Consider the following 11,845-nt stretch of genomic DNA (forward strand, 5'->3'; position numbering starts at 1 on the left):
CCATTCCTCTGGCCAAGTTTGTCGTCTTCGGCGTGCTCTGTATGGTCTGAAGCAGTCTCCTCGTGCTTGGTATGATTGCTTTCAAACTGCTATTATCGAGCTTGGGTTTCATCCTTCTGCTTCTGACTCTGCTTTATTTCTAAGACATACCTCGGCTAGTTTTGTTGCTCTCTTACTATATGTGGATGATATGATCATCACTGGCTCTGACTCTTCTGCTATCTTTGAGGTCAAGCAGCATCTCTTCCGCACCTTCGAAATGAAGGATCTAGGACCATTACAGTATATTCTTGGTATTGAGGTGGCTTCTTCTCCTAGGAGTTACTTTCTGTCCCAGGCTAAGTATGCCAACGAGGTTATCCATCGTGCCAGACTTACTGACACTAAGCTTTCTGATACCCCCATTGAGCTTAATGTAAAGCTCAACACTACTGATAGTGTTCCTCTAGACGATCCTACATTATATTGCGAGCTTGTGGGTTGCTTAGTTTATCTGACAGTTACTCACCCTAATCTTGCTTACGCTGTCCATGTGGTTAATCAGTTTATTTCTGCTCCTCGCTCTACACATTGGGCTGCTTTGTTTCGGATTCTTCGCTATCTTCGCAGTACTATCTTCCAGTGCTTGCTATTCTCTTCTACTTCTTCCTTAGACTTGGTGGCTTATGCTAATGCTGATTGGGCTGGTGATGTTAATTATCGTAAATCTACTTCTGGTTTCAGTATGTTTCTTGGCGATTCCCCGATTTCTTGGAAAAGCAAGAAACAAACTGTTATTACCTGTTCTACTGCCGAAGCTGAGTATCGTGCTATGGCTCATGCTACTACTGAAATTGTCTGGCTTCGTGGTCTCTTATCTAACTCGGGCGTCCCTCAGTCTTCCCCGACCTCTCTCTATTGTGACAACCGAAGTGCTATTCAAATTGCTCATAACACTGTCTTTCATGAACGGACAAAGCATATTGAGATTGATTGTCACTTCGTCCGTCAGCATCTGCAATCTGGCTTTATCTCGCTTCCTTTTGTCTCTTCAACTCTGTAACTTGCTGACTTCTTCACCAAAACTCACACCACTGCTCGGTTTCGGTTTTTTCTTAACAAACTCTCAGTGTTTTCTGCTAAAACACCTTGAGTTTGAGCGGGGGTGTGAGAATGTGTTCTCCTTTTTCCTTATAGGATTAGGAATTAGTGTCCTATTAGACTTCTCTATATCAGTGATGTATTTATGTAGGATTAGGAATTAGTGTTCTATATAAATGATGTATTCTTTGTCAATTAATTCAATCTAATATACAGTTTCATTTAAAAAACTTATACAACCAACTAGTAACTAAATAAAAATTACATCAGTTAGAAAAGTAAAGGGCATCAACAGCTCGAAGATATCTGAGAGAGAGATGGGGGGGGTCCTGAATTGCCATTGCATTGCCCCCTTGTCGCCAACCAAACTTTCTTGACAAGTAGAAGGCATCAATCCCAACAACAATTAAAATCAGCTCATACATTCAATAATTCTACAGAAGTCAGCCTTCCAAGAAAGTTCAGATTTCTTTTTTCTATTTTTTCTTATTGAAAGGGGAATAATTCAAGAATTTTGGCAGGTATAAGGTCAAATAAAGATGAAAATTCTAAGATAGATTACAAGAGCCAATTAAATGTGCCAAGAGAAAGAATATAAAGGCCAAAAACAAAAACAAAATTCACTTCTTTAGGAACTAACTCAGCTTGCAACCACCTCCACTGGGATACCGACATCTGTACTAATCAATAGTGCATTTCAATCTTTCCACAAGGTTCTTCAAAACAAACACAAAGATTTAAATCATAAGGACACTGATATTGTTGCTTGATGCAACTATGGTGTTATATCCATTGGAATGCTATTCATATCACTTTTATCAAATCACTGGAGGAGATTCTTCTCTGGCTACTAGGTACTGTGACTGGTATTCTTGTGATCAGTTTGATAGGTATTTTCCTTCCAAGGTTCATATTCTAGATAGGGCTCTTCCTTGCAGTCAGGACAACCATATACCCTGCATCTTTATCCAAGTATCAGCCAATTCTAACGTATATTTCCCAAATATGTGCCAAATATAAGCAGGGTCCACTTCAGAAACAGTTGGGTACATTAATTCAAGTAAAAGCAGTGCCTCAAAACAATCATCTAAGTACATGGCGACACCTCTATAAATTGCATCACTAATATATACACCATACTGCACAAATCCAAAAACTTAGCTTGTGAAAACATTAAATATCTTATCCAGTGAAAGTAACATCCTATGGTTCTCCCCAATAAAATAAACAAAAAATAATAAAATTAACAGAAACAAGACTATGTAATAACAACAAATTTTAAACAGATGAAATTAAAAACTAACAATCGAAGTGTAGAAGTCATCCAACCTTTCTGGATTAGCTATGGACAAATTTTGTTGCAACATTGAATACTGGATATCCAAAGCTTACGTAGTAGTATACAACTAATTGAAGCATTAGCGCATTCAGTAATCCAAGTAGTAGTCACAAATTAGAAAGTAATCCATCATCATAATTATTGAAGTGACAAAAAAATCAAGCAATTCAAATAGCTTGTTGACAAAAATAAATAAATAAATCCATGTACTCAACAGATGTAACAGCCAAAAACATAGAAGAAAACAGCAATTCAAATCCATCAACTCAAAGAACATGAAAAAAAATAATAAAAAATTACAACTAAATAAAATAAAATAAAAGGCAGGAAGAATCAGACCCCAAATAAAGCCAATGAGTCCACAACTGTCTTTGATGGTTTTCCTTGTACTGAAACAAACCAGAAAAGTTAAAATTAGTATATGGAGACAGGCATCTTCGATAGAAACCCAGAATGAATTCAGCAAAAACAACTGCTGAAGTCCAGAAAATACGTCAGTGTATACAACTAAACAACTTACTAAATATTATAGGCAAAATTATCAAGCAAATGAGGGAAGCCATGCTCACCAACAGTGAGCATCCCATCGCATGAATCCAAAGACCTATAAAATGCAACAAAAAAATGAAATAGATTAAATTTCATAAAAACATAACTGGTCAGACATGTTATTGCTTTAATGTTTAGAAAATATACATATATAATATTAAACGAGTAAAAAGAAAGGTAGAAACTAATTCTAGAAACCACTTCTAAAAGTCTTTAGCATAATTCTTAGTCTGATTGCATCACAGAATTTCAAACAAGTATATTTTGCTAGAAAAAGCCTCTCCAAAAATGTTCTCTATTAGAAGCAATTACATAATTTTTGTAGACATAAGCAATCCCAAATTAATAGGAATAGGGTTACTCAATGTTATTAAAAGTGCGCCTAGGCCCAAGGCGCAGTCAGTGCACTTCAGAACATCTCAAGCCAGGCGATGTAAAATAGGGCCCATAAAGGCACATGAAGCATGCACTTTGGGCTTAAGCTCAAGGCGCACGACTTGTGAGCTTCTTTGAAAATGTTTGTTTATTACAATTACTACCCTTAATTTCACTTACTCTCATTATTTTTTTGTTTACATGCTACTACAAATAAACCCTTAAACATACATTATAACCCAACACTTTTTGGGCCCTAACTATACAAAGGCGTTGGTTCGATAGAGCTTTCTCTTCGACCAGACTAACAGTTATCGTTATTCTTCTTCTTCATCTCCTCAATCTCCTCTTCTATATTCTTATCTTATAAGACACTTCGTTGCTTTTTTCAAATGTTTATAATTTATGAGTTAAATGACTATGTTTATGTGCAACTTTGAATTATTTGTCTATGATAAAATATTAGTGTTTGTTGGTATTTGTGTTTTAAAAATTCAATATTACATTTTACTTATGTTGAACCTTGAATTATTTTCTCATATTAAATTATCTATTTTTTATTGTCAACATGAGCCTCACTTCGATGAAGCCCATGCCTCGCCTCATGCCTTGCACCTAGGCCCTAAGAAACCTTGGCACTTTAGTGCACCTATTGCCTTTAATAATGCTGGAGTTTCTGAGACAGGAACTTAGTTTTGACTCATAAAACTTATCTAAAATCAAATAATGTTTACAAATAAAAACCCTAAATAGATAACTTGACGCATACCTTGACCCATTGGCAACCCCTACTGTGCATGTCCAACAAATTAAAAAACTAACAAAATACTCCTAAACTAAAAAATGGACCAACAACATATAAAGGCCTCGTTTGGGAAGTTGGCTATTTTAGGAAGTTATTTTAGTTTTTGGCTATTTTAATAGCTAAAATATTTGTTTTTGGGAAAAAGGTTGGATTTTTTTATAGTTGGATCTGATGCTTGTGAAAGAAAAAGTGAAATGATTATGGATTTGATGTAACATTTTGTCTTATTGGCTATTTTAATCTATTTTATCTTTTTGTGAATTTTAACACAAAAAAAAAAAAGCCTAAAATTAGCTTCCCAAACGCCCCAAAATGTAAAAGTAAGATAGGACAACACCCTAACACTTAACATCATTATCCAAAGGTCTCATTTAGATTGTGCATCATCCAATGCATACCAAATGAAAGCAAAGCTCGGGTCATGAAAGCATCTCTTCCACACCCCTTGTACACCTTAAAAGGTTATTGCCACTTGTCTCCATCAACCACATAATTCCCAATTTAGTTCTTATTTAGTAACATGTCAAACTAAAAGAAATAATTTTCCAATGTTTTCCAATCAGTCTAATATATATGAACCCTCTAGTGTTTGAAGCAATGTTTTGAAAACCGGACTGGTGAGCGAACCAGAAAAGGGAGCGGGTGGACGGGTCACCGGTTCAACCGTCGGGTCAAAACGGTTGAACCGTAACATCATAATTAATATTATATAATTAAAAAAAATAATTATAAATTATAAATAAATAAAAATATATATAAATACTCAAATAAAAATAAAAATTGTTGCATAGTATTCATTAATAATATTTAATAAAGTCATAATTGATAAGAAAAAGTCACTTCTTTTAAAGAAAATAATTTTTTTTAACATTCCCTCCAAACAAATTGATTGAATGCTATATTTAATTTTGGAGGAAAATGAAATTTCAACTCTCCCTCCAATCAATATAATTCAAATAATTTGATTGAATCCCACATAGAATTTTGTAGGTTCTCTTTGAAAAATATTTTGCTATAAATAGCAACAGAGTTTCATAATCTCCTCAAGCTTCCAATGAGACTCCTCCTCATGAGAGGAGACTGTAGAAGTAAGAGGTTTTAGTTAAAATTTTGAAATATATATATATATATATAAATATAAGAAAGAAAGAAAAGAAAAAAAGAGAAGAAAAATAAAAAATAAAAGTTAAAATTTTCCAACTGCCAGGCATTCCAAAACCGGTACCGGGTCACCGGTTTTTCCGGTTGAACCGGTGGTTCTTCCAGTTTTGGCAATCTAGGCCGGTTTTCAGCCTAATCCGGGTTTTGGGGTTCTTCTGGACCAGAACTAGGCCCAGGTCCCGGTTTCACCAGTCTGACCGGCCGGTCCGGTCCGAGTTGTAAAACATTTGTTTGAAGATCAAGTCTCTTTTGGCTATTTTCCAGCCCCCATGTTTTCCAATATTTTGACTCACACAACTAAACTATAAATCAAATCTATAAAAAGAAAATATATATATGCACCCATTTTTGCCATATAATTGCTTGATGTCCTATCAACTTTTTCTAAATCTAATAGTTCCAAAAAAGAGGAAGCTACTGAATATATCAAGCAATTTCCTACCATAGATATATAAACATATATAATAAATTCTCCTAACATCAATGCATTGACAGCAGGCAAAATTCTCAATCAACCCAAAACAAAACAAAACAAAAACACTTTTTTTTCAACAGAAACACAAAGTTGAAATGAAAATGTCAACAATTACAGGCACCAGAAAGCTCCGAAGCACCATGCTCGTGATGATAATCATGATCATGGTGGTGATGGTGACTGTGGTGGGACCCAAATCCGTACAGCTTCAGATCCTTCTCCTCAGCCAATTCCTCTGGTAGTAGCCTCTTCGATTCAACCATCCTCTCCTCATGATGATCATCATGATGGTGATGGCGGTGACCGTGTCCGTGATCACAGTGGTGATGAGCATGATCATCACGGACCGCAGATTCACTGGATCCAGAACTATGACCCTCGTGCCCAAAACCCATTTTTGAGAAAAAACCAGTTCCCAAAACCACAAGAACCAACATTGAACAGATCTGGGTACTGTGAATCGCCATTTTGGGGGGTTATTGAAGACTCTAAATGAGTTTTTGAAGGGGCTGTTTGGATTGGGATGCCTTCAATGGTGATGAAGCAAACAGCGCCGAAGAAGAGAACGATTATGCCGATTATGACTCCGAATGTCACTCTATCCATTTCATATATTATATATATATTTGGTAAGTTGCTCCTTCCTCCTTTTAAATAAGAATTTGTGCTCCAATTTTCAGAATCTGAAAGGGAACTAGAGTGAGTGGTGGTGTGTTGGAGCTTATCACTCTTCTACTTGGTGCTAGTGTATAAGAGCATCTCCAACGGTAGTAGGCATTTTACCTATCTAAATATTACTATAAAGTATATATTTTATTTTGCCTATCAACTATTTTATGTTTTTACTCCAACCATGCTCTTCATTTTAGCTATTAATCTAAATACTATTAATTTTATAGAATGCCACGTCAACAACAAAGATGGAGGGAAATGATCTTAATGATTGAATACATTTTGCCTAGCGTTGAAGGCTAGCTACATGTAGCTAGTGAATATGAGTTGAGCCAAAATGCCTAATCATATGCCTAGTGCGTTGGAATTGAAAAAAGTGAATCACACTAGACATTTTAACTAACAAGTATTATATGCCTAGTGCATTGGAGATGCTCTAAGTGCCAAAAATATTTGGGCATAATATAAAAAATAAAATAAATAAATAAAAAATTAAGATTTGATATTTATAACAAAATAAATTTTTAATTTTATTAATTTAAATTTTTTATTTTTTATTTTTAATTTAAATGACAGTTTATTTTTGTTAAGTTAAACTAATTAAAAATTTATATTTTAGTCATTAAATTCAATAGTGTATATAAAATGTCTAAAGTATCCTTTTCCGTTGAGTTTAATAGAAGTAACTAAAATACAAAGTTTTCGTCAATTTTACTTAATAAAAATAGACAAATAATTTAGATAAAAAAATAAATTAAAAGATTAAGATTTAAATTCACAAAATTAAAAATTCAGAGTTTGTTTTAATACAATGGTCAAACCTTGGGGATTTTTTTTGTAATTTCTCCAAAATATTTTTTTCTAAAATTTTTATTGGGTTAATTTCACTTTCTACTCTTTAATTATTATCAAATTATCCATTTAGATTTAATTTGAAAAGTGAATTTTTGTGACTTTTAATTTTTTAATTAAAATATGATGTGAAAAAATTAAAGTGTATAAAAATGATTTTTTGACTTTTTATTTTTTTAAAAAAAATACTTCAGAGAATATATAGAAGGAAATTTTTGATTTTTTTATATGACTTTTTAATTTTTTAGTATTTTTTTTATTTTATTTTTTTTGGCTAAAATTCTAGCTTGTCAAATATCCCCTTAGTTTTTAAACTATCAATTAAGTCTACCAAATCCTAAAATATATAAATTAAAATTACTTAATTCTTAAACTATCAATTCAATTTATTATGTCCCTAAAGTATTTAATTTAAACATATTTAGTTTCTGAAAGAATTATAAAACAAATGCATAAGTTTATAATTATTATAAATCAGTAAAAAAACCTTACCTAATTAAGATTTTATTTAAGTTTGTCTTTAAAAATTGGGTAAATTATAATTTAACTCCCTATGGTTTACCCAAAAAATACGAAACTCCCCTATAATTTCATTTGTAACACTTAAATCCCCTAAACTTTATACCAAAGTATAATTTTGGCCGGACGTAACAAAAGTTATAAAAAGTCTAAATTACCCTTATTTCTTTTCCTAATTTTCTTCTTAATGCCATTATAAACCAAAATATTCTCTCATTGTATTCTTTTCCTCTTCTTCTCTTATTTCTTTCTCATCCACGACAAACCACACATTTCTCATACCATCATCAAATACATATCTCTCTCTCTAGAATTTAGACTTAAACAAACACTCATCTCTCTCTCTAGAATTTAGACCCAAACGAATACTCATCTCTCACTCTCTAGAATTTAGATCTAAACAAACACTCATCTCTCTCTCTAGAATTTAGACCCATACCATAACTTTTTGCACCAAATCTAAATAGAAAAGTGAAGTCAGTTTTCAAAAACTTCAATGAACATCAAACAATGCTAGGAAAAGGCAATGCATTTTCAATAACAAAATCATAACTTTTTGTAAATAGTCCATAGTTGCAAACATCTACCATGCTCATACCATCTCCTCCACTCAACCAATACCCACCACCCACCACCTTTCCCTCTCACGGCACCCATGTTAGTAGCCACCATTACAATTTGGGTCTTGGCTTAGTTAATTGGGTATACTGTATATAATATGTGTGTGTCTATAATGATAAAGAGAAGATGAAAGATGATGGTGGTTGCCATGGTAAAGAATGATAGACATAGACTTTAGAAGAATAATGAAACAAAAATGAAAATGAAAGATGGAGAAATGAGGGAGATAAGCTAGAGAGAGAGAGAGAAGCATTTTAGAGAGAAAAGCAATGTTATATAACAATTATAGAAAAAAAAAAAAAGGATAAATTACATTTACCACCCCTGAGATTTTTGACAAATACAGGGACCTCCCCTGTGATTTTAATAATTACAGAAACTTCCTCTACTTTATCTGACAATATCAAGATTCCCCTATTTTTTGACTTCCATTTACACAACTAACGGAAGCGGCTGATGTCATCAAAGATAAACGCCAAATGTCCATATTGCCCTCAAATATCTTGAACCCATCTATATATACCAAATAGTAGACCTTGCAACACCTAATCCAATCTCCTTAAGTGTTATCTCTTCCATTTGCTTTCTCTGCACAAAAGAAAAAAAACCTTGCAACACCTAATCCAATCTCCTTAAGTGTTATCTCTTCCCTTTGCTTTCTTTGCGCGCACACACACACACACACACACACACAAAAAAAAAAACTCATAATTATCACTGCTGTAGAAGCAGCAACACAACACCCATAACATGGCCATCATTGTTATTAGCTTAACTACGCCACAGTCAAACCCAAGCTCTAGTAGCTCTGCAACCCCCAAACCACCACTACCACTACACACACTCACCACTGAAACACCTCCAAATTTTTTTTTAAAAAAAAAAAAAAGAAAAAAAAAAGCACCAACACTACAAAGCTCTACAACCTCCAAAAACAAAAAAGTGAATAGGTGAAGATGTAAATATTCATACTCAACTGAAGCCTTAATCCACAATTACTCAGTTGAGAAGTTGGATAGCCACCATTAACACCACCTCCCCAAAAAAATTAGTGCAAAATCAAACCCAATAAAAATCAAAATCAAACCATAGCCATTACCTCCCAAAGAAAATAAGGTACTGGATTAGTGCAAAAATTGGGCTCTCTGAATCCACCACCCCTTCCAGCCTCCTCCTCTCCTTCTTCCCCTTTCTTTCTCTAGCCATTCGTCCCTCTTCTCTCCTCATCTTTCTTCTCCTCCTCTTCTTCTTCTTATTCTCCCGATTGCGACCTAGATCGCAACCAACCACCACAAACCTAGATTGCAACCCAACGTTGCTGCCATCACTGCTTACCATCGCTCTAAAAACTATAGATCTAGGGTTAGGGTTTCAGAAGAGGAAGAGGAGGATGAAGAAAAAGTGAGTGGCGGACGGTGGAGGAAAGGGAGTAGAGGAAGACTTGTGGGTAGAGGGAGAAATAAAGGGAGGCGGTGGTGTGTCCTCAACGAAGACCATCGTTTCGGCGTCGATGTCGGAGGAGAGGAGTGGCGGCGGAAGGGTTGTCGTCGTTGGAGAAGTTGATGTCGGTCTCCCATAGGGGTCAATTGTTGCCGGAGAGGTCTTTAGGGAGCCAGGCGGACTCTCAAGCTTTGTTCCACTCGTCGCCACTGCTCTTGCCGGTGGTGGACAGTGGCGGAGGAGGTGGTAGTAGTGGAGAAGGATGGTGGTCATGATCGGATTGAAAAGGAAGTTAAGAATACAGATATTGAAACAAGATATATACTTCTGTGTAGATTAACATAGTAACCCAGAAGATGTAACGTGGACCAGTATTTGCACATAAAGCATACAAGAACAGAGAGAGAACAAAAAAAAAAAAAAAATCATTTTGTATATGGTGGGGTTAACAAAACTCACAATATCAATAGGTATTTTCGTCTTTTTGCCCTCAAATAAAAGGGTGATATAGTCATTTTGTATAAGTAAGCAACGTCGTTTGTATAAAATTGACGGATTGGGGGAATCTTGATATTGTCAGATAAAATAGGGAAGGTTTCTGTAATTATTAAAACCAGTCCCTGTATTTGTCAGAAATCTCAGGGGAGGTAAATGTAATTTACCCAAAAAAAAAAAGAAAATTTAAATAATTACTCTATCCTTATAAAGGAATATTACATGAAGAAGCTCTCGAGTAAATTCCACCAGGAAAAAACGTAAACAAGATAAAATTTTAAAATTTTTCTATAATAAAATATTAATTAAGTGTAATCACTTTTGGCCATGACTTTGCACTGCCCACAAATCACTTGTTTTCAAAATTGAAATTACATGTGTTGTACCAAATGTGTTTTGCTTTCGTTTTTACTATTTTCTATTATAAAAATAAAATAAAAAAAAAAGTAAAAAACTTACCAAACGGCACTGAAACTTTTTTTTTTTTAATTTATGATAAAAACAATAAAACATACTTTTCGTTATATGTAAACTAGAAAAATAAGAAATTGACAACATTATCCAACGATGACTAAAATAATAACTCGAAGACTGACTTTTTCAAATTTTGACAGTCAACCCAACAATAAAGTGAGATAATTGGAAATAAAAATAATTTTATACAAATAGAATTTATGTAAAAATTTCATATAAATTGTGATTCATTTATATCCATTTATTTATTGAAAGTAAAAAAATCCCATCACTATGATTCATAATTAAAAAAATATCATTGTCATATTATTCTATATAAAGTTTTTGTATATTTAGTATTTTTTTCGAAAGTAATGATGAAAAAACATAACACCACAACTTTATCCAAAAGGATAAACTTGTAAACATAAATTTCAGAACATAAACCTTACACTTTGGATCATTTACCATGTGTATTATCAAGAAATCAAGACAAAATGACATACCTGAATCCATTGATGAACGGTTAAACGGAAGCGTGATTATCAATGAACTCTTTGTTATTGATTATGTTATTGCCTTCTAATCCTTTCCCCTTTAGTGCCTTATGTTTCTCCTTGAGAGGATTTAGGAAAAAAATGGCAGTGTTCTTATTTCCACCTGGGAAGGAATAGGGACCATAACCTTTTAAAGGTTGTAATTGGTTTTCAAAACTGAAAGGTTGTGGAAATTCAAAAGGAATGAAAACCAACTTTAACCATTATTGGTTTTAATTTCTATTTATTGGTTTTCAAAACTGAAAGGTTGTGGAAGTTCAAAAGGAATGAAAACCAACTTTAACCAATATGTTTTAATTTCTATTTCTGCCCCTCATAGAAATAGAAATTATACAACTAGTATCTACACATTAGGTCCATAACACATATACCCTTAAGCCTATTAACTAAATTGAATCACTTAAATTGTAGGCTTCTTATAAATGATAACACCACATTTAATTATGTGGTCC

General features: G+C 33.7%; 1 protein-coding gene across 11 annotated transcripts in view; it reads right to left on the reverse strand.

Moving 5' to 3' along the window:
• The window catches only part of LOC114269777 (IAA-alanine resistance protein 1-like), a 40,281-nt gene extending 33,771 nt beyond the window's left edge, over positions 1-6,510 (reverse strand). For 5 of the 11 annotated variants that reach the window (XM_082893742.1, XM_082893740.1, XM_082893735.1 and 2 more), the window contains exons 1-3: positions 5,900-6,507; positions 2,940-3,023; positions 2,759-2,808 (exon numbers count right to left, since the gene is read on the reverse strand). In XM_082893742.1, coding sequence (XP_082749868.1) covers positions 2,759-2,808; positions 2,940-3,023; positions 5,900-6,251 — 486 coding nt within the window. In that variant the 5' untranslated portion in view covers positions 6,252-6,507. Of the gene's footprint in view, positions 1-2,758; positions 2,809-2,939; positions 3,024-5,899 lie in introns of all 11 variants that reach the window. The other 6 variants (XM_082893744.1, XM_082893738.1, XM_082893743.1 and 3 more) reach the window with 3 other exon arrangements.
• Between the last annotated feature and the right edge of the window lie 5,335 nt (positions 6,511-11,845).

This window comes from Camellia sinensis, chromosome 11, assembly GCF_055761805.1.
Source record: "Camellia sinensis isolate YWXY chromosome 11, ASM5576180v1, whole genome shotgun sequence".
Lineage (NCBI taxonomy): Eukaryota > Viridiplantae > Streptophyta > Magnoliopsida > Ericales > Theaceae > Camellia > Camellia sinensis.